General features: G+C 37.1%; 1 protein-coding gene across 5 annotated transcripts in view; it reads right to left on the minus strand.

The window, feature by feature from the left end:
- WDR25 (WD repeat domain 25) overlaps positions 1–22,530 on the minus strand; it is a 72,682-nt gene that overhangs the window by 27,602 nt on the left and 22,550 nt on the right. For all 5 annotated transcript variants that reach the window (XM_082317000.1, XM_082316997.1, XM_082316998.1 and 2 more), the window contains one exon: positions 6,698–6,845. In XM_082317000.1, the coding sequence (XP_082173126.1) occupies positions 6,698–6,845 (148 nt within the window). The remainder of the gene's footprint in view (positions 1–6,697; positions 6,846–22,530) is intronic.

The following is a 22,530-nucleotide window of genomic DNA, read 5'->3' on the forward strand; positions in this document are numbered from 1 at the left end:
CCTTTGAGGAGAAGACTCCCTTATCCATAATAAAGTACAACGAGTGTAAATCAGCAAGCTTGTATATACCTTTATTGTGTATATATTTATTATATTTTAGTTCCTAAAGGCAGCATACCAACCAACTCATAGGCTGTAGAAAATTACATCTTCTCAAAATCTATTTGGCTAATTGAGGCAAAATCCATACCACATATCATTTTCCTGTATGAGAGCTTGTTATTCCAAAGCAGAAAGCAAACGTTTCTCTCAATCTTCAATTTTCACAATTTCAGTAACAATATCTACTACATCTTTGCAGTGTGTTTTATATTCTTGAAGTGCTTTAATTCAATTCCTCATTCATTAAAGGCCCACCAGTAACAAACACAGTATGAAAAAAAATCTTTAAAAAGATCTTGAACATATGTTTCTGCTCCTTCATGCTGCAGCCTACTGTGAAACTGCTCAACTATGAAATCAGATATTTTAAAGGCTATTTAACATTGTGAATTTTTCACAGAACATCAGCACAGTTATTGAGCACAGGATGCTTCTGTAACTGTGTTTAGTGGTCCTCAGGTTCACACCCCTACCTGCATAATCCAAAAACATTCACTTCCTTACACTAATCTGTAAAGAAAAGTGAAGCCTAAGACTTACAAGGACATGAGAGTAATCTTGCTAAACAGAAGGGATTTCCCTACTGTGTTTACAAAAAGACACGAGACAATACATTAGAAAAAATCTCATTATAGTCACAATCTCTCTCACACACAATAGTGAGAAGAAAATTAGATTGATCAGACATAATTTGTTCTTAACAAATCAATGTTGGCTGTTACTTATCCATTTTATCTTAGCGTGCTTACAAATTGCTTTATTATTTTTCCAAGAACTAAAGTTATACAGACTATATGTGTTTCCTAATTTTTTCCCCTACAGTCACAAGCTCCTGGCATGCAAAGCTGCTTGAAGTAGTAAATCATTTTATCTTTTACCCTTGAAAATGTCCCCAAAATAAACACTTTTCTCTCTTCTTATTCTCTCCTAACAATTATAATGTTTTATCTATAGGACTACCGAATCCATATATAAAAGAAAATATAGAAAAGCAAATTTGGACCATCCTCTTGGAGGTACAAAATGTTCCATTAAGAAACTCTCAAAATAGTGTAAAATAAGTTAAAAAACAAAACAAACACAGATTTATGTGACCACATTATATATAATCTGAACTTTCCTTCAAAACCAACAGCTTAATTTCAGTATCCTAGCCATGGTAATGTGAAAACTTTCAAAATAGTGGGGAATTTAAATTCATCATTAAAACTCTGAGGAAGTTATATTTGAAATCAAGCTCAGTCCATGAACTAAAATACAAATGTAGCATTTGGCAACATAGGAAATGTGCCAAAATTTCTTGGAACATTCCCTCTGTCATAATATTAAAGAAATGAAAAGTATCTACAATATGCAAATAGTATCAACCCAGCCAATGTTCTGCCTATGCTATTGTACTAATTCATTTGTGACTAATGAAAAATCCACTGATGAATAAAACATATATTCCAAAAATAAAATAGCTTTAAATAAATTTTTAAAATACACTTACCCTTCTAAAGTTGGTAGAGCATCTCCATTACATCTGGATGTAATAGAAGTTACATGTCAAACATACTTGACCTAGAATTGTTTTAAAATTAATTTTTTTTCAGTGCTCTCTGAATATACCACTACTTACTACTCTGTAAATAACAAAGTGTCTGAACTATCACTAGTAGAAAATGACTATGAGTTCTGAGTATCTCCAAGTACAGAGACTCCATGGCCTCTCTGGACAACCTGTTATAGTGTTTGATGACCCTTGAGTTGAGCCAAAAAGTTTCATGTGTTCCTATATTTGTCCTTTGCCTCTCATCCTTTCACTGAGCATCTCTAAGAAGAGCCTGGCATCATCTTCGCTATGTACTAGGTAAACACTTGCTAATCTGGCCCAGAATGAAGTTGACCTTCTTCGCTGCAAGAGAACACTGCTGATGATTGATTCATAATCAGCATCAGGACCCCTAGGTATCTTTCTGCAAAGCTGCTTTCTAGCCAGTTTAGCACCAGCCTGTTCTGTTGCACAGGATTACTCCATTTCAGATACAGGACTTTGCATTTGTCCTTGTTGAACTTCATGAGGTTCCTATCAGCCCATTTTTCCTGCTTGCAGCATCTTAGATGTTCTTACAGAATCGTTTAGGTTGGAAAAGACCCTTAAGATCATCAAATCCAACAATTAACCTAGCATTGCCAAGTCCACCACTAAACCATGGCCCTAAGCACCACATCTACCCATCTTTTAAATAGCTCCAGGGATGAGGACTCATCCACTTCCCTGGGCAGCCTGTTCCAATGCCTGACTGCCCTTTCAGTGAAGAAATTTTTCCTAATATCCAATCTAAACCTCCCCTGGTGCAACTTGAGGCCATTTCCTCCCATCCTATCGCTTGTTACTTGGGAGAAGAGACCGACCCCCACCTCACTACAACCTCCTTTCAGGTAGCTGGAGAGAGCAATAAGGTCTCCCCTCAGCCTCCTCTTCTCCAGGCTAAACAACCCCAGCTCCCTCAGCTGCTCCTCATCAGACTTGTTCTCTAGACCCTTCACCAGCCTCGTTGCCCTTCTCTGGACACGCTCCAGCACCTCGATGTCCTTCTTGTAGTGAGGAGCCCAAAACTGAACACAGTACTTGAGGTGTGGCCTCACCAGTGCTGAGTAAATGGGGACGATCACTTCCCTCGTCCTGCTGGCCACACTATTCCTGATACAAGCCAGGATGCTGTTGGCCTTCTTGGCCCCCTGGGCACACTGCTGGCTCATATTCAGACGGCTGTTGACCAACACCCCCAGGTCCTTTTCCGCCAGGCAGCTCTCCAGCCACTCTTCCCCAAGCCTGTAGCGTTGCATGGGGTTGTTGTGACCCAAGTGCAGGACCCAGCACTGAGCCTTGTTGAACCTCATACAATTGGCCTCGGCCCATCATTCCAGCCTGTCCAGATCCCTCTCTAGAGCCTTCCTACCCTCCAGCAGATCAACACTCCCGCCCAACTCGGTGTTGTCTGCAAACTTACTGAGGGTGCATGTGATCCCATCATCCAGATCATCGACACAGATATTAAACAGGACTGGCCCCAGTACTGAGCCCTGGGGAACACCACTTGTGACCGGCCACCAACTGGATTTAACTCCATTCACCACAACTCTTTGGGCCTGGCCATCCAGCCAGTTTTATACCCAGCGACGAGTATGCCCGTCCAAGCCATGAGAAGCCAGGTTCTCCAGGAGAAAGCTGTGGAAGCGGTGTCAAAGGCTTTACTAAAGTCCAGGTAGACAACATCCACAGCCTTTCCCTCATCCACTAAGCAGGTCACCTTGTCGTAGAAGGAGATCAGGTTAGTCAAGTAGGACCTGCCTTTCATAAACCCATGCTGACTGGGCCCAATCCCCTGGTCGTCCTGTACGTGCCGTGTGATGATACTCAGGATGATCTGCTCCATAACGTTCTCCAGCCCCGAGGTCAGGCTGACCGGCCTGTAGTTCCCCAGATCTTCCTTCCGGCCCTTCTTGTAGATGGGCATCACATTTGCTAACCTCTTTTATATATAAGAGCTCTCATTAAATACACTTGACAAGGGGAAAAAGTTTGATCCTGTAAAACTGCAGGACAAGATTTCATGGATTTGTCTTCTGCCCTTGCATCAGGATTTCTATGACAACAACAACAAACATTCTGTTTTGTGATAATGAGACTTCAGTGTTTGCTTCTATTCTGATGTTGTTCAGATTACAAAGATTAAAAAAAAAAAAAAAGGAAACCGCTCCAGAAAATGCAATATCCTAGGACAAAGGATACGCAAACTTAAGTCCAATCTTAGAAACAAAATTTCCTGGAGAATTTATTCTAGCACTGTTTATTACAGCAATGCTGGCACATTCCTTTGAAGAATCTCATAACTAGCTATCATCAGACCCAGAACACTAAGCTAGACTACAATTTTGATTTAATAGGGCAGAAACTATGTTCCTAACAGAAAAACAACACAAAATGACAAAAATAAACCAACTGAACAGCTCAATACCACACACTTACTAAGCTGTATTTGCAACCTTTCCTAAATTTTTAAAAGGAATTCTCTTCAGACTCTTAGGTTTCTTTTGGTGAAGGACATGCAGCAATTCTTATAACACAGATATAATATATAAAATTTATACTGAAAACAAAGTTGAGAAAGATTAGACTTTAGCAAACATGACTAGAAAAATGTTGAACCAGAACAACATACACAAGAGACAAGAGCATACAGCCTTAAAGACAGCATTATTATTTATAAAAACCCACGAGCATGCATTTACTGCATTTAAACACACTGGTAGTTAGTTCAGTCTAGCAATGGAAAGTAATTAAGACTGAAGTCCAAAAAAGTATCTAAAAGTCTTCTGTGAAGGAACAGTTCTAACATCTATCTGAAGTTAATCAAAGAAGAAATCATCTCAGCACTGATGAAGAGTGAGGAGGAATGAATGATTCAGTGAACTAATGTAAATCACAATCTTATAGCTGCCTTAGTGTTTTTTCAAATGGAAATGAGGCTTTTTATATCAAATTGATTTGAATTCCAGAAGCAAACTGCTTGCCCTGTTTCTCTGAAAAAAAAAAAAAATGACTGAAATGTATGAAAAGAACAGTAACTTTACAACAGAGAAGGAAATCAGAAACTGGCCTGCTTGCGTAGGAAATCAGAATAAAATTCCAGTCATTAATATCATACTTTTCCAAATGAAGTGTGTATCACTGAAAGTCAGGTCCAAACATCAACATTACAACTGCAGTTCACAGGAGCTACAATGAATCCTGCGTCCTTGAAATAAGGCAATAATGAATAACTGGTATTTTCAAGGACTATAAGCATTATTTTGCCTTGACACATACAGTTTATTTAAGTAGTTAGAAATACTACATAACTCACAAGTCAGTAAGGAAAGAACCATTTATAAGATTATCTGTCTTGAAACATGGTAAATATAATTTGTTACTATTGTCATTGCCTAAAACACTAGAAATACCTTCTTTCAAATGAACCACTACAATCAACTTAATCCAGACTACTATGCCATCACTGCACAGTTAAGTCAAAGAGATGTTAGAAACTAAAATATATGTTTAAAATTACATATCTTTGGAATTTGTTCTATGGTTTTATAAAATGAGATTTTCCCCACAGTAGTCCCTTTGAATGACTCAAGCACATAAAAATCTATTCTACTGCTATAAATCCCATTAACAGCAGTAGCCATTCTGCTTAGAATTTGTAAGCGCTACAGTCAAAATTAAATCCCCTTGGATTAGTAAAATTCAGTTATACATGAGACTAGAATTGAGAAGGTTGCTGCAATGCGACTGAAAATAAAGACAGACAAGAAGTCTGACAAAATTAATGACTTGGTATATTAACCTCATGTACTCTACTACATCAGATATATAAGGCTCTTTTCCTCATTACCAAACCTGAATATTCTCGAAACTCCAATATTCTGTAACTGTGTCACATGTTTTACATTCCCAAACCACAACAGCTCCCTTCCAGCGACCACTGAATTTAAATACTTCTGGTATGACAAATGTTGAGAAAAATAAATTCTTAGAGCATGGAAAAGAATCTTCTTTTCATGTGAAAAAAAGTCACAAATTTCCTTGGCCACTTTCCCAGTTTATCTGAATAGGACTTCTTCTCTCCAGATAGTCACATACAACGTACTTCTTACTTTTACCTAAGAGAAAACGTTCCTGGACAAGAACATCTTGTAATTTTTGTAAGGATTTCTTTTGTAGTCTTACAAGAAAGTATTGCACGTTTGCAGGAGTTAAACGTTCAAAAATAAATTAAGTGGAAAAAATAAAATTGCATCTCTTCAGTTGACAAGGGACTATTTTAGGCCTAATCCTTCACTTATACACACACAGAGGTGCCCTATTATGTACAGCCCCAATGAATGCTGCTGTATGAATGCTGACAACGTACATAAAGGAGAGAAGAAATATAGCTGATAGGAGCACTTTAGTTTGTAAAGGAGACATGAGGAGAGACGGCATCCAGGAAATTAGTTGTTAAGGTCACAACAATCAAATCCCAAATCAAATTCACAACTGCATCAAAGCAACACAGGTTCAGTCTCAAGGTTTCATACCAGAATTTAAGTTTCTATACTCATAATAAAGGTCCTATTCAGGAAAAAAAAAAAAAAATCACCCAATTAACTTTAAGCACAAACTTAAAACCAACCCAATTGAGAATGAGGTACAAGCCTATGTTTAAATTAATCATATGTATAAATGTTACTGAAGTCAGCCTTAAGAGGCTCTTCAAATGCTTTAATGAATGATCATGACAGAGCATAAAAAATACATGTTTCATTCTGTTCTTCTGTGCATTACCTAACAACAGAAATTACATGTGATCATGAAGTTAATAATATTTCAGTTTTCTTAAATATCTCCAGATACCCTTAATTGCTGACATTTTTTTTTTTAGTGAGGACATGTTTCAAGAATTCTAACTTCGATCTATAGATTTTATGTATATTTTTAGAAGAAAGAATAAGGTTAACAAGATCCAAAGTTATCTGTACTCAATAAAGATAGGGCTATAATGCACCCTTACGTGACCTTTACCTGTTTCTACATCTGTTAAATGCAACATGGAATCAAAGCCGCCACTGAGGATCCTCCTTCCACAAGACGACCACCGGGCAGCTCGAACAGCACAGGAGTGGCAGGAATATGTTTTTAAACAGCAGCCTGTATCTACAGCATCCCATACCTTAAAAAGAAGGATAAGGAAAACTTTATAAAGAATCACAATATTTTTTTCAATGTATTGAAAAGTAGCTACAGCAAACCATCGTGGCTGAGAAAGCTTTGCATTCTGAAGTTGTATCTGCTAAGCTGTAAAAGTCTGTTTGAAATAATTGCACGGTCGATTAGAATTAGGGCATTTAATTAACAAGGCACAAATCAGTAATACATTTTTACGACTTGTGTTATTTCTTGAAATGTCTACATTGCTCTTAATGGCAATTCATGTTATACTTTCCCATTCATAATGCTGTCCACAGTGCAGGGATGTATCCAAATACATTTTCCCTTTAAATAATTTTTCTTCCAATTTTTTGTCTCTATCATATCTTGCTTTCCATTGAGTAAGAGGAATCCTAGCAGATTACAGCTTTCACATCTGCCTATAGACTATTATCATATTTCTCACTCAGTTTGTCATTTTAAGTAGAATTTTACCTTAACTTCACTGAGGAGGCAGATAAGAATATCATCATGCACCTACATTAAGATTTCTAAGGACTGGTCTAAGTCCTCTCATTTTTCAGTTTCTTCTGGACAGAATTAGGTTGATGCTGAGCACTTCTGAAAATCCTCATCTACTAGTTGTCCGATTTTTTTTTTTAAGTATATAACAGCTAATATTTTCAGAACATAAATAGTCCTTCTCATTTTTTAAAATAATTTTTAAAGAGAAAGGCAGTTGTTTCCAAGTAACATATTTTAGAAAATAGAACTAGTCTGAATTATAATTTCAGTTACCAAATATAGTTCACAATAATCAAAACCATGTCCTTTTCATGGTGCTCTTTTTGTGATAGTTTTAAGATAAATTAGAAGTTTAGCAACAAATCACCCATATAAAGATCCAGTATGCTCTCTTCTATGAGAGAAGGCTAAATATCAAAACTATTTTCCCTATGAATATTCTGCTTCAGGTGAAGATAGATTATAAAACATCCTATGATTGTACGATACAATGTAATACCTGTTGAGTTGTCTAATAAAATGGATACCAAATGCTATAACCATACCAGTAAATCCTCCATTTTATTACTTCTAATATTAGTAGTACAAATAAATCAACACTTTGACAGTGCTTCATGATAGTTTTATTGCAGTTTCAGTAAACCCAAGGCAGTTTATTGCTTTAAAGTCACCATTTTACTTCATGGTACTTCTCTTTGCGATTATTTTCATCCTGCAAAAACTGGCAGGATGAAAACAACACTGCTTATGAGCTTAGAAGGTTATTCTGAATTTTGTCTATTTTAATCAATTTCTCAATTCTAAATTGTTTATTTAATGCTGGGAACAGATTAGGTAATTAACAGAATACAAAAAAATGACTTTGTTTAAAGTGAGATCAAATTCAACCTTCATGTATGTTGACACAAGACCACTGAAGTTAGTACCAAAATAAAATCGACTGCATGTTTGTGCATTTTAAAAGATGTTAAAAACAAAAACAACTCAGTAAATCAGAAAATATAAGTAGATGTTTGCTTTCTTGTGGCAACAGCACAATTCACAATACAGGAGAATGTAAAGGGGGAGAAAAAAGCAAGGCTTTTGGTAATGTATTTTTATCTTCAATTATATTTTCTTCTTACTGGACAATAAGGACTCGCTGACAATATCATTATTACATAGTCCATACTCAGAAGACAACATTCCATTACAGAAAATTATTTCATCAAAGTATCTTCTAGCACAGAGCACAGTTCTGCAATGCAAAGCAACCAATTATCATTAATTACTTGAATAGTCAGTTAAGACTGGAACCGTGATGGCCATACCCTAAGTATTCTACCCTATCCACAAGAAAAGAAATCAGGAAAATTTTAATATTGAACTGCTTTTGAAAGTAAGTTTCTCTGCTTTAATGAGTTTTAATGATCATTTCAGGCTTCACAGTATTAGAAAAGGGTTAATTGTGTCTTGGAGGGCTTTTAATATGAGGAAGCTAATGAATGAATCAAGATGAAAGGAATAACAGGTGGTACATGCTTCAGATATTTTTCTGTCATGTTTTAGTGATTAAGTATGAAAACTCAATTTTCACAAGAAGGATGAAGTAAAGCAAGTTCAACAGCACTTCTGAGCTCCCACTTGATTAAAAAAAAGTTGCATAAACGGAAAAAGCACACCACTAAAGCTGCACATTTCCCTCCATTTGTTCCAAACAGAACAAACGATCGACTCCTGTGGATGAGACCACTGCCCGTGCACACAGGACAAGTTACCAGATACCACATTTCTCTCCACTGTTACGCTTTCCATCAGCTCTTTTTGCTCAGGTAACAGTGGTGCTGCAATGCCTTCTGGAATTGGAGCCGCGTGGGCAAGGCAGTCTTGACTGAGGAAATTCACTTAAGTTTATTGCCAATTAACATAAACTTTTAATTACAGATTCAAGTATTGAGGAAAAAAGACCAAGAGTTAAATGAGCACTTAGGGAGCACCTTCCCTCCCCAGGCCCCACTTCAGTCCAGCACTTCTCCTCCCCTATTCCTACCCCAGCTTCCCCTGTTTTCACCAGGCATTATGCTCAGTCCCTTCAACGTCCCTTTGGCGAGACAGTGGCTGTCACAGGAGGCTGGGGTCAGGGCCTAGAGGTTTCTTGTTGCCTCTCTTCACATCTTACTCTTTTCGTCCCCTGCTCTTTGCTTCTTACTGCTTCTCTGCTCCTTCTCTCCAGATGTACATCTCTTCCCCTATCTCCTCCCATCTCCTCCTGTGTGTCCTCACACACATCCTCATGTTTCCTTGTGTCCTCTGCCCTCAGCAGCTGCTCCTTTTCTTCAATACACATGAACAGAGGCACCGCATGCTCCTCTGAAGTTCTGGCCCACAGTGAGTTGTTTTCATCCATTTTAGAGCAAGCTGAAACCAGCTGTAGCAGCACTGGGCCGCTCGCAACCTCCTCCCACACAGGGGAACCCTGCAGCTCCTGCTACCAAACCCCACAGTTTATGCCCAATACAAGCAGTCAGTTCAGACAGAAAGTTAGGACAGATCTCCATCAAGATACGGTCCAATGCAAATTCACTGGAGCCCACAAATGTGCTTTTAAATAATGCTGAGAGGTGCCACTTCTGCTGTGGCTTCACAGCTTAAATGGACAGAGAAGTCAAACAAGGCAGCAGAACAGCATAGCAAACCCTGTCCTGCTGTGCAGTGGCAACGCTCTGCAAGCTTCATCTGGGTACATTCAATCCTACATGTGGTTGCATATGACCTGCCCGGTATTTTCCTTCAAGTCTCACATTTGCTGCATTTAGCTCAGTGTAACTTTGATACATTAGTGCGTGCCCTGCTGCAAGGAGGATACTGTGCAGTGCATCCCAAATTCAGAGGGGGGAACAATTTCAGAGTTTTAAGTTTCAATATTCATCTTCTACAGGAAAAGGGAAGCTCTACTTGCTATTTGCAAGAAGTAGTATTTGGTATTTACAGTTAGCTCTTCAGCGATCGCTTAAGACATGCAGCCATGCCCATAGAAAGTCATATAAAGGTGAGCCGTTGCACATCAAGAAACAGAAATGGGTGTGCAGAACCCAAAACAAGGCAATTAAAGGACAAGCTATGCACCTCCTGTACAAATAAGAAATTATGAAAAGATGGGAGCTGTGAATGCTCAGCTGTAACAGAGTGTGTCTGTCCCAAGTTACAAACACTGTTTTGTCTCTAGAAGTGACAGCGATGTTAACCGTGTTACGCCCATAAATAGAGAATCTACTGTATTTCATGACCAAGGAAAGATGCTTCAAATCCCATCAAAGGATCATCACAAAGCCACCATCAAGTCTGCATTTTCTGAGACAGTCTCTTAAGCAGTTTCCCATTCCTGTGGTATGGCATTTCTACTGCTTAATCGTAATAAGGGGAAAATGTGGCTAGAGGGGGAGTTCCAACACACTCCATCCAAAGCTTCAGATGAATATCCACTCAGTAGCTGATGCTCACTCTGTATAGGCAGCTGCTGTCATTAAAAAAAAGGAGGAAGGGGATTGCAAAGGGATGAGTCCTTTGCATGTGAGTTTGCCTCTGCCAAACACTCAGAGGCCAGATTAACAGTTTCCCCAGGATGAAAGGCATTTCAGGGTTTTTCTTTGAACTGAGATAGTCAAGTGCTTCAAGAATAACTTGTGTGGAAATTATTTTTTTCTACTCTTTCTTTCTTCACTTTTTCCATATGCTGGATATGCTGGCCCAAACCAGGACGGAACAATAAGCCTGAAAGACTGCATGGGTGTAACCAGCAGAGTCAATGAAATAAGCTGCATCCCCAAAGAGCATCCAACATGATGCCTGAACCCAGAAGCATGTTCTCTAAATTACCAAGGTAAATAATAAACAAACAGACACTAATCAACTAGTTTAGAGCATGGCAATTCTGCAAAGAATATAGAACTAGGTTACAATATAGCCACCAGACTTCAGCCTCAAAAGAAAATTTTTTCAGGGCCTATTACAAACCAGGGGGCAGAAGAGTCCCCTATGAATTAGGACTATTAAAACCTTCCTATTTCAAGTGAGTGAAGTTGTTGAACATAACTTCTCTGTCAAAAAGTAACATGAATTACAGACACTTACAGAAGAGGATGCCAAACTCATTCTTCTGAATGGCATCTACATATGACCTCAGAAAAAGAATTTGTATCCAAGAACAGCCTAAGGCTGAAGGCAAAGGCAGCAACACTACAATTTAAAAAGTGACAGTTGTAACAACTACAGCTTTAATTTCAAGTAAGTGTTTTTAAGAAATTAAGTGTCTTAGAACTATTTAGAAAGTTGTATTTTAAATACTAAAGGCTGCTAACTTTAAGCATGCCTAATAATAAATACCTTTAAAATAAAGGTTTATAAAATGAACTCATAGATGTACGTGGAATAAAGGCTTACCTATTTAGTACATAATAAATTACTCAGGCAGGGGGAACAGTTCAATAAAAAATACACAGGCTGAGATATATATCTTCCTTCATAGGCATTTAAACGTATGTATCAAGTATTATAGGACTAGACACTATCATGCATCTGTCTGAAAGGAGGACAGATTTACATTCAATTATTTTTACCAAGAGATCAACTGTTTTAAGTGGTGTTGCTTGACTTCAAAACTCGGATCTAACGGACAGTCAGTATTCTTTCCAGATGAAATACTAAGTTCTCATTAAACCTGAGGTTGTTCTTTTATCTTGTGATGTCAGATGTAATTTTAATTGCTCAGTTAAAAAGTTAAAAGCACACATTTCAGCCTGCTACTCTGAAAATACTGGTTATTGCCACACATTCAAGCAATGTTTTATGCTATAAACAGTAATCAGTCCATCTTTTCCCTTTAAAAAGAATCCTGAAAACAATAAAATATGCAACTGTTATTAGGAAAAATGCTCATATTACTGTATTATCTCACCTAAATCTATGATTATAAACTAAAGAATTCTCCAATATCTGAAAGAAATAAACAGCCAAGACTCAAAGCTTTGAAATTAGTTATTTTCAAACATTTTCTTCAATACCTTTCCGGCATCAAGGTATCATGAACACTTTAACTGCATTTTTTCCAATTTTATTAAAATTAGCTTTAACATGTCAAGCTGGTTCATATTTCACTACTAGTTCTCACTCTTCCGTACTTCACTATTTATAAGATTGCCTTTCCATTTCTTTTCCATCAACTGCTTTCGTTTCATTTCCTCTCATATTATAGAAAGTATGGTGATTACATAGTTATCTGCTAGGATTAATATATGGGGCCAAAACGGCAGATACAAACAGCCAAGTGACAAAATTATACTAGAGATTTCTTTACAAAAGCAATTTTCTTTTTACTTTCTCTGAGGCATGTTGTAATTCAATCGCTCTTCCACATACTTCATAATATTTGGACATAAAGGCTTTAGAAGTTGCTTGCTTTCCTGTATAGCTTCGGAACATTGTGAAAATACTGTAACCAACATTTTAGGTAATATAACCAGACCTCCTCACCCTCCAGATCAAAAGTTCACAAATCACATAAGCAACTAAGCAATGTAACAGATGAGATTTATTATAGATTATATGTTTCCAGATCCTATTTTCTGACTGAAAGCTTTCAGGAAAACAGCGCCTGAAAATAAAGTACTTTCGGTTGAAGATAATAAAAACTCTCTCGCTAAGTCACAAAAGCAAGCAGGAGAGGGTAAACATTTGATACTCAAGTAAATAGCAGCCACAGAAGAACGTTCAGGGGTCTGCTAGGCTATCGACCAGCTCATAGGACACAGAATAAAGGCTTTTATCTTACTGACCATCCAAACGAGGCATTCATTCCTAGAAAAAAAAAGTAACAGCAACATAAACAGAGTAACCAAAGTAACGTGAGAACTCATCTAGCATATGAAGACTGATAAATTAGAAATTGAGCACATCTCTTCCATTGTCATTCTATGATTATCTGTAATGCGCTTGCCTCCAAGCAAATTAGATTGCAGAAAAGAAAATATAGCAGCCTTACTTTTTCAATAGATGCACCTCTCTCTTTCTAACAGACAGTCACTAATTGCACAGTGAACCAAGGAACAATGATTCAGTTGTGATAAATTAGAGGTTAGAAGCAAGTATCAGGAATTAAGTTGTACGCATTTTGAATTTGCATGCATAAAGGAACTACAGCAGAGCCAATCAAGAATACCAAACAAGAAATTAATTTCTGGAGCATACATAACAAAATTCAAAACTTTTTTAATGGATCAAGTTAATTTCAACATAACATCCATACTAAAATAACAGAACTCTTCCCCTTCCGTTTAACCACGTTGTGCCATTCTTCTGTAATTACCAACTTCCTCTGTCAATGGCTCCTACTATATGAACGACAGCAAGAAATCGTTTCCAACTTCTCAATCTAACTACAAAGATAGCATTTAAAAAACAGCCCTGTTCAAGACGATGTGGGATCGTATTGAGCTACAGGAAGGATGAAGAATTTCTATGCTTCAACTAGAACATAGGCTGCTCCCTTCCAAAGCAGGCTCAGGTTGCTCACAGACTTGTGAAGCAGAAGAGACATGACCCTCTCCTTTCTCTTTTTGGAATAACATTGCACCCTGGTGTGTCTCAAGGAGAGAAAAAAAAAAAAAAGTTTGGTTTTTTTCTTTCTTTTTTTTTTTTAACTACAGAACTAAATTCATCTCTGAAATTTGAACATGTCATATCTGCTAACATGCATAAATTCAAGAGAACGGTACTCCCTGAACCATACTGCTTTTCTGATCTCATCAATATCTAAATACTGTAATTTCTAATAAATACAGTAAAGGAGGAAACCCCACACTATCTACAGAAAATCATGTCTTTTCTAGCTTGCAAAGCAGGCTCAGAACTGTAGTTTAAAAGGTTCTTCAATAGTCAATGGGCTAGAGGGCAGAAGTAGTCCCATGAAAAAATTACTAAAAGGTATTTGCTGCTGCTGCTTCTTCAGATTCCCCACTTGCATGAGGTGCAGCTTTGGGCAAGACTGCAAAAGCTAAAAGTGCCCCTTGGGTATCTATAACCGACAGCAGTAAGAAGTAGTCACTCACATGCAGACACATTCTTTTGTTCATAGAATTGAGGCAAGAGAAAGCCAGGAAAAAAGCAACAAATAGCTGAAAAGCAGTAAGTAGCCAAGCATTAGAGTAGGTAGGCGTGCCTAAGCCTCTCCAAGCCGCTGTGTGACTGAAAAAAAATCTGATCTTGAATGAGCATGTAACATGTATAAATTCCTAGAGTAACTATAGGAAGATTTAGAATGTTTCATTGGTGTTTCAATTAATGTTTTCTTAAAATAGTGAGCTAGTTTATTATAGTTTTATAATTATAAAAACTATAATATAATAAAAAAACTATAATATATACTAGCTATATTATAGCTAGTATATATTATAGTTTTAGTAGAAGACAATTTGTTGAAAGGAAAATTACAAAATGGATCACTGTGTTTGCACTCTTTTGTCGAAACATGTAGTTAAACTGCGTAAAAACTAATAGCTAAGGTCCAGGAAAAACTACGAGCTAAGGTCTAGCTTAGTGTATAACCTGTAAGTGTTAATAAACTTATTTTCATACAATTATGAAGGATGTAAATAGATGTTCAGATTGTTCAGACTATGACCGATGACATTTTGGGCATACTAGCTTAATTTGTAAACTAAAGTGTCCCAAAAAAAGAGTTGTTCAGCAGGATTCTGTAAAGCTAGATAAAGCTAACACATTTTCAGATGTGTTGAACACTTGCTCCAGGACAATTTAAAAGTGTGCTAGGGAACATATTTTAAATGACATCCATCTTCCTAATCTAGGGACAGTCTAAGAAGCACATATCAACACTGTCATTTGAGCAAGCACTTACAGATTTACACTAGGTTTCTTCTTGCAGCAGACATAACTCAAAACACTATTGTCTCACTAATCCAAAGCACAGGACTAGTGGCTGATAAAAAAGAGCCAACTTTATTATTGCTTTAATATCTGAATAAGAGTTTGTATATAGATAGTTTATGACTAGACTACCCTCACTACTGTAGAAAAAAATAAATAAATTCAATTAGCTGAGACAGCCAGCCTAAGGTCTCACTTCATTTTTTTTCCACCAAAAATTTTAATATTAAAATTTTCCAAGTACACTTATCAAACCAATGAGGTGGAAAAAATCTTCTCTTTTACAAAAAAAAATTAGATCAGTACATTAGATCTTAAGATAGTTCTTATTTTGTAGGGGTTTTATTCAGGCAGAAGCATTTTAAGTTATAATACTAGTAGCATAGTCAGTGGTGTGAAAACTGGTTAATCCTGGTGAATCCAGCAAAGGCTGAGTTAAGTACAAGCACTACATTCAGCTTCAGGAAGCAGCACTAACATACTAAGCATGCCTATGAAATACATTTCAACTATTTGGTGTGTTTTACTTCAATCTTCCCTCCCACAGAAACTCAGCAGCCCTTTCCCCAAGAAAGGCTCCATAATTGTTAATTGTGAAGCTTCATTTGGGTGGTTTTGCCATTAACAGGAAAATAAAAACCTAATCAAAAGTGTACTTTGAGCTGCCAGCATCCTATAAAATGATTATTAAAAAACACTAATAGATTAAGATAAAACATTGACATTTTCAGCTGCCAAAAGGAGGGACAAGGTAAGTAAAATAGAGTTCTGTAAAAAGAAAACAAAGCCTCCACACCACTATGGCAAGAGCTATCCATCTGATTATATACAATACAGGAATGTTCTTGGTAAAGCTTTACTAACGAGAGCTACTATGCTTAACCTAAGCCCATTTGTTGGCCATCTACTCTTGGAAATACACCTAACGATTCTATACTTCAAAAGCTAAATTGTAGCACTAGGAAAATTTAATCAGCCAATCAAAACCAAAAACATAAATAATTTTAAAGTTTACAAACTGGCTGGGGTTTTGCTAATATAAATAATTGATGTAGCCTCCATGGGACCCTTTCAAGTTAAAACTGGCAAACAGAACTCTTAAGAAATATGTAAATTATAAAAAAAAGGGTAATGGTAAGAGGCTGAACAAGACTGATATAAACATTTCATAGACATTTCTATTAGAGAATTTGTCAATTATGTATTGCCATTGTATCAAAAGCTAAAAGTTTTACCCCACATGGTGTATTTTTCTCAGGACACACTAATCTCACTTGCAAATCACTTTTTTTCCATCCCCTTGATTCAGAAATGGAAAAAGTAAAGAAAACATGGACACTAGTGAATTCTTATTTGTAGGATGATTTTCATGTCTGGAATAACAGAAAGACAGACAAGATGGATAGCTGGGACAAGACATTATTTCCATTTGGTGGTTTTCAATATTCTTCCCCTGTTAATTATATGCAGTTTCTGGACAAACACACTCAATCCTCCCGCGTTTCACAACGCTTACAGTTGTTTGGATAGCGCATGCACACACATTTCGTGTCCGGGTGAAATGTTGTTAAACGTTGACAAGTAATGCACACATGGATGTCGCAACATGAAATATCAGGACACTAATAACATATTTAATTGTTTGATTAAAGTAAATAAATGCTAGAGTATTACATAATTATTCAGAAATAGGCCCTGCTGCCTTTATAAACTGAAGCTACAGATTAGAATTAGTTTGTTTATAAAGGATGTTTACCAAAAATTAACATCTCTCTGACAAGAACTGAAATAAAACTGTCGAAGTATGAACTGGGTAAAATCTTGGCCTGCCAGGTCATTTACATGAAAACACAGTTAAAAGTTTCAAAGTTATTCAATAGCAGTTATATTTGTGCTTTCATGACACAGCAACTCATTGTGAAATTTTCTTTTTATTATGGCATATCTGTAGCTGTGCCTGTTCAGCTGAAGTCGTGCCAGATTTATAGTGAACTATTTCCATTCAGCACCTGGGCTTCACAAAAATAACAAAGCTGAACAGGCACTTTCTTTCAGGCTATTTGTACAGAATAACATAAGCACTGGATATGTAATAATCTACTTCTTCGTGACACCTAGCTTCTGATTCACACATACACATGAAGTAAAGAGCATATCACGAGAAATTCTCCTCTTGGACAGCAAATCAATTCAATATACACATTATGGTTATTCCACCATATAGATAAAATTTTTCAAAAATCAGTTACTACCTTATTATTGCTGAGACAGACAAAATATTTAGGTGTCGAAGATACATCTAATGTAACAACAACAAAAACATCTAATACTTCCTTTGTTTGACAGAATGGTAACTTAGAAGGTTTGTTATATTTAACAAACCAATGAAAAAATTAAGGAGGCCTTAAATTGTGCTGCTGCAGTCCATTATGAAGCGCAATTATGAGAAGGTAAAATTATTTCAGTGCAAGTCCTCGGAGAGGCCATTAAGGTGCCATTAAAAGACCATTATAATGTTTAACTTCAACAGTAAAGCTACTTCATTACAAGCCGTACCACCATTTTAAAGAGAGAAATGCAATTCTCACCAAAAAGAGGTATTCTAATTCAAAATAACTACATCATCCTCATTCTGGCTCTTTCATTTGCAATTTTAAAGTTTGTTAACCTTCTGCTTATGTAAGAATTAAGATCCAAGTGGTCCAATTTCCAGATGTGTTGGCACTTTAAGCTTTAGATTGAGTTTGAAAATTTGGATTTTAATCTCTCAGTGTTACAGCACCTACTATAACTTACCCTCCTAACAGGGAATATTAACGCCAATATTAATTTCTGATTAAGCAATTAGCGGTTTCATACATATACTGCATAAGTATGCAGTTGAGAACAATTAGACAATATATTATGACTACATGATAAGCATTTGGATCTGGCAAAATATTGCAAAATGACTTTTACGTTTATTAAATACATAGTAATTCTTCACCTTTAGGCACTGAAAAAGGCTTCTCTTTTCAGTCTAGAGATTCTCTAAGCTTTGCTTCACTTTCCACCAGAAAGATCATTTCCCTCAAAATCGGAATAAGTCATCCCTGCAGAAAGTTTGGGTTATTTCAGACACACTTACAAGGCTAATCTAGCATTTATTGTGCCGTGGCTCTGCCCCAGTGAAGTGACTGATGAATAGTTTCCAAGACAGGAGACGTGTCAGAGCGAGCTGTCTGGGCCTCAGCGTGTTGCGACACCGCAGCGCACACGATGCTGAGCGCAGCATCCTCTCCATGCACCGGCCCAGCCACATCACACCACTGCCGATTCGCGGTTGAACAGGGACCAGATCCGTCTTCCCACGCATGAGCAGGGCAGAATCTGACACAGGCACCGCTCAGGAGAGGGGTTCAGGGGAACAATAACCAGACATCAGCTGGTTATTGTAGCTGTGCAGCTACCTTAAGCCAACTGTCAAGTAACTTTTCTTAATCACTTTTTATGGATCCCTTAGAAGTAATCTGTGTTCCCAAGGATCCAGTAAGCACAGACTTAAGACATTACTACTACCTATTAAATGATATTTTTAGAGTATCATTACATTATTGAAGTATGATTGCTACTGTGCAAGCTTTGGCCTATCATTTGTTACAAAGGTACTTTAGTTTTGAACCTCTCACTCAAAATAAATGAAAATTGATTAACCTCAACAGTAGTTGATTTTTTAGCTCTGGTAATTACAAGCTGAAGGCGAGAGGAGGGTGAGACTTGGAACCAGTGCATCTTTCTTGAGGAATAAATTACTCAACACTATTTAGAAGTAAAAAATTTTTCCCCAGCCAACTCAAAATACATGTTTCAGAGTCAAAGTACTAAACGTCTATATATACACACTGTTTAAACAATAACTGGAATAACCAGAACCACTTATGCACTTAAAATCAATTATGAGTTTGAATAGTGACAACAGTATTACCAGATAACATAGACAGATCTAGATTCGACAAATGAAAGAGCATCCTATAATGTGTTGCACATGCCTGATATTAAATACTACATTAAAGGGCAAGATAAAGTAGCATTCTAATTTTTTAAGTGTCATAATACTTTAAGGATCAATATCTGTTTTAATTCTTAACATCTTTGATCACTATCTAAACAAAAGGCTTTTAAATTTGAAGTAGTCTTTTTAAAGACATGTTTTTAAAATGAGACTTCAGAGCATTTTTAAATGCTGGAGTACTCCCATATTCACCTGAAAATAAAACCAGTGTACAATTCCTTATTTGAATGGGTTTTGGGTGCTTTTGGTGTTTTTAGAATTCGTTTCATAACACAATCATGAACCATCTGACTCCAGTTCATTGTTTTGTAGCATTTCCAGTGAACATCTAGTTAAGATATGGCACCAAGCTTTGAGTTTTAGGGGCACAAAGTTTATTCACGTACAGTGTGTGTGGCAGAGAAGTTTGGTTTTTTAAACAGGGCTGAAGGCTACAAGTCTCAAATATGCATTTATTTTTAGTATGACAGTGGAAAACAAGGCACATTTGAAAAGTCACAAAATCAGTTTCAACAAATTAAATACAGTAGGAGCTATGTATTTTACTTGTTCAATGAACAGTACTAGCAGCACAGGTTCCACTCCCACTAAAATTAAAAAAAAAAAAAAATATTAAAACAAGCTCAGTAAGATGATCTTGCTGTTTAAAAGTACTTCTAGGGAAGCGGGCAACAAAGAGAAGCACTAACACAATTCAGTGTTCCTTCGACAGCATCTCAATTTCTCTACAGGCATGACTGCCGTCCCAGGAGGGCATAAACTAAAAACCGAGGAAACACGTTGCACAACCAGAGAACTATCACATTTTGTCATCTATTTAAACTATAATCAAGGTGGGCAGGTACACAGAGTGGTGTGAAAAAGCAGCTTAGCTTCTGGTAATATATATTAGAGCTTTAATTCATATGTTGGTTAGAACCTATGGTATAGATCTGTTCAAAACACAATCATTGCGCAGTTGCTAGCATTTTTAATTACTTACATTTTTTTACAGCATTAAAGTTGAGAGAAAGCCGACATGTTTATGTTACTTTTATGTATTTTTTCTACATTGCTAAGTGAAATCTTCACAGTTCTAGTTTCCTTCCTTGAAACCAAAACATCATTATTAACAAGATTCTCCTGAAACTGTTTTATCTTGCCTGCTCATTTAAAAACTTCAGGGAAATTACATCGATAGACTTTGGAAACACATTGATTCCTTCTGCAAAAACACATATTTGTTTCTTAGAATGTTTTATATTGCGTGTATCATTTTAAAAGACAGTAGAAAATTGCAACTGTTTGCAGCATAAATTCTTCACGTAATGAGATCAAGATCTTCAAATACACTGATCCTTCTTTTGACTTCTATTTTAGCAGACAGCTAGAGTTTTCCCAGTTCTTTGTTCTTAAAAAGGAGAGATTCCAAAGAATGGAGATGCAATAGAGGTAAGAGCAGCGTCCTCTCCCCTGTTCCAAGATTTGGGAAAATTTGCTTTTCATTGATAGCAGACCACTCTAAATATAGCCTTGTTGGCTAAGAGCCCTTTAAAGGCCAGCAAGACACTTGCGGGACAGCAGTGTAGCTGGCAGCAAATACCCTTGGACAGAGATGCCAGCATCCTCTGCACTACGTAGCTCCCTCCGCTGCAGGCTTCAGCATAATAAACTCTGCAGTACCAAGACCTGAAGTGAAGGCAAGTGACTTCCTCACATTACACACAGCACTTGCTCGTCTCTCTAAGAGGCAGGGAAGCTGCAACTTCTGAAAACTATACTAATCTAGACACACTGGGAACAGCAAAAAGTTGAGCGTATATTAAGCTGTAGGATCCATGTTATCATGGATTTGAAGATATTTGATTCTGGCTACATATTTTAATATCCAAATGAATAATTAATTCAGGACTGCCCACCACAGCTTGTAGTAGCATTTTACTGAAGCTATATTACACAATTAGAAACAAGCTGGAGCAATCTTTACCTTCAGAGGAAGAAATATCAGAACCACCTGGCAGCAGAGCAGCTTTAACAGCTTGATTCGTTTCCACAGAAATAGCCCTATCCTGCAGGAGTTCAGAAACCAGGGTGAAGAGAAAAGATGGCTGCAAGCCCACTGTTTGATTAAGTTCTTGCAGTAAAGGTCTTGAAGTAAGAGACAATTTTTTCATTTCCCAGAGTGGAATACAGTTTGAGAAATACAACAAGCAGATTGATTATTTAAGTGACACTAAGGATAAGACTAAACTTTAGTTGTAGCAGAGAGAACTTTGTACTAGAATCAGTTTAGCCAGGACAACAAGAGAGCACCAAAAAAGGTAATTTATTTTGACAGCTTATTTAAAATTATACTGAACATTTTTAAACTGCTCTGAAGAATACACCTAGCCTGAAGGGATAAACTTTGGTTGAGGTCTTTTCAAGATTTTTCTCTATAAGATGTTATTTAGCAGGATGGATGTACAATATAGGAGCCTCCGCTTGTTCAAGTTACACCAAGGTCACCCACACTGAGAATCTTTCCTATTTTTCCTGTGGAAAACATCCTGCTATATAACAATTGTTTGTACCGTTACTGAACTATTATAATTTTTACACGTCTCTAAGAACTGGGGAAAGTAATGGGGAAAACATACAGGAAGTTTATGGTCCATGTGACAAAGGTCTCTGGGTACAAGGTTTGGTCTCCTGCTTCCCCTGGAACAAGCTGCTATACATGTTGTGAATATTACGCCTTCTAACACACACACTGAACTGTTGTATGTGAATTGAAGTGTGTCCTTCCTATGTAAATTAAAGAGCCTCCAGACAACAACTCCAAGCACAAAGCTGCCTTCCATAATCCTCACTGGTGATTCTCCTTAGCGAGATCAGCACAAGATCCAAATCTCTCTGCACAGGAATTCCTGCTCAGGTCGGTCTCCACTGGATGGCTGAAGGCAGATTTTACCCAGAATGAAGTCTGAAAAATACTGTTAAATCCTGGAAGCTGAAGAGCATCACAGAATGAATAATGTGGCGAGATACAAGTGATTATTACATTAAGGATGTCTGCATTTCCTGGCCACTCACAAGGAGTGTCTCCAGTATTTGGAAGTGCAGGAGGCAGATGCCCTAAAGACCTCAGCATTTCTCAAAGGTTCACATTTGGCTCCCAGGTTATTCAGTGCCTCCTATAAGATCTGCTGACTGAAAGCAAACAGTTTGCACCAAAGGTGGGGATAGCTGT

The sequence above is a fragment of the Platalea leucorodia genome (genome assembly GCF_965183815.1).
Source record: "Platalea leucorodia genome assembly, chromosome: 7".
Taxonomy (NCBI): domain Eukaryota; kingdom Metazoa; phylum Chordata; class Aves; order Pelecaniformes; family Threskiornithidae; genus Platalea; species Platalea leucorodia.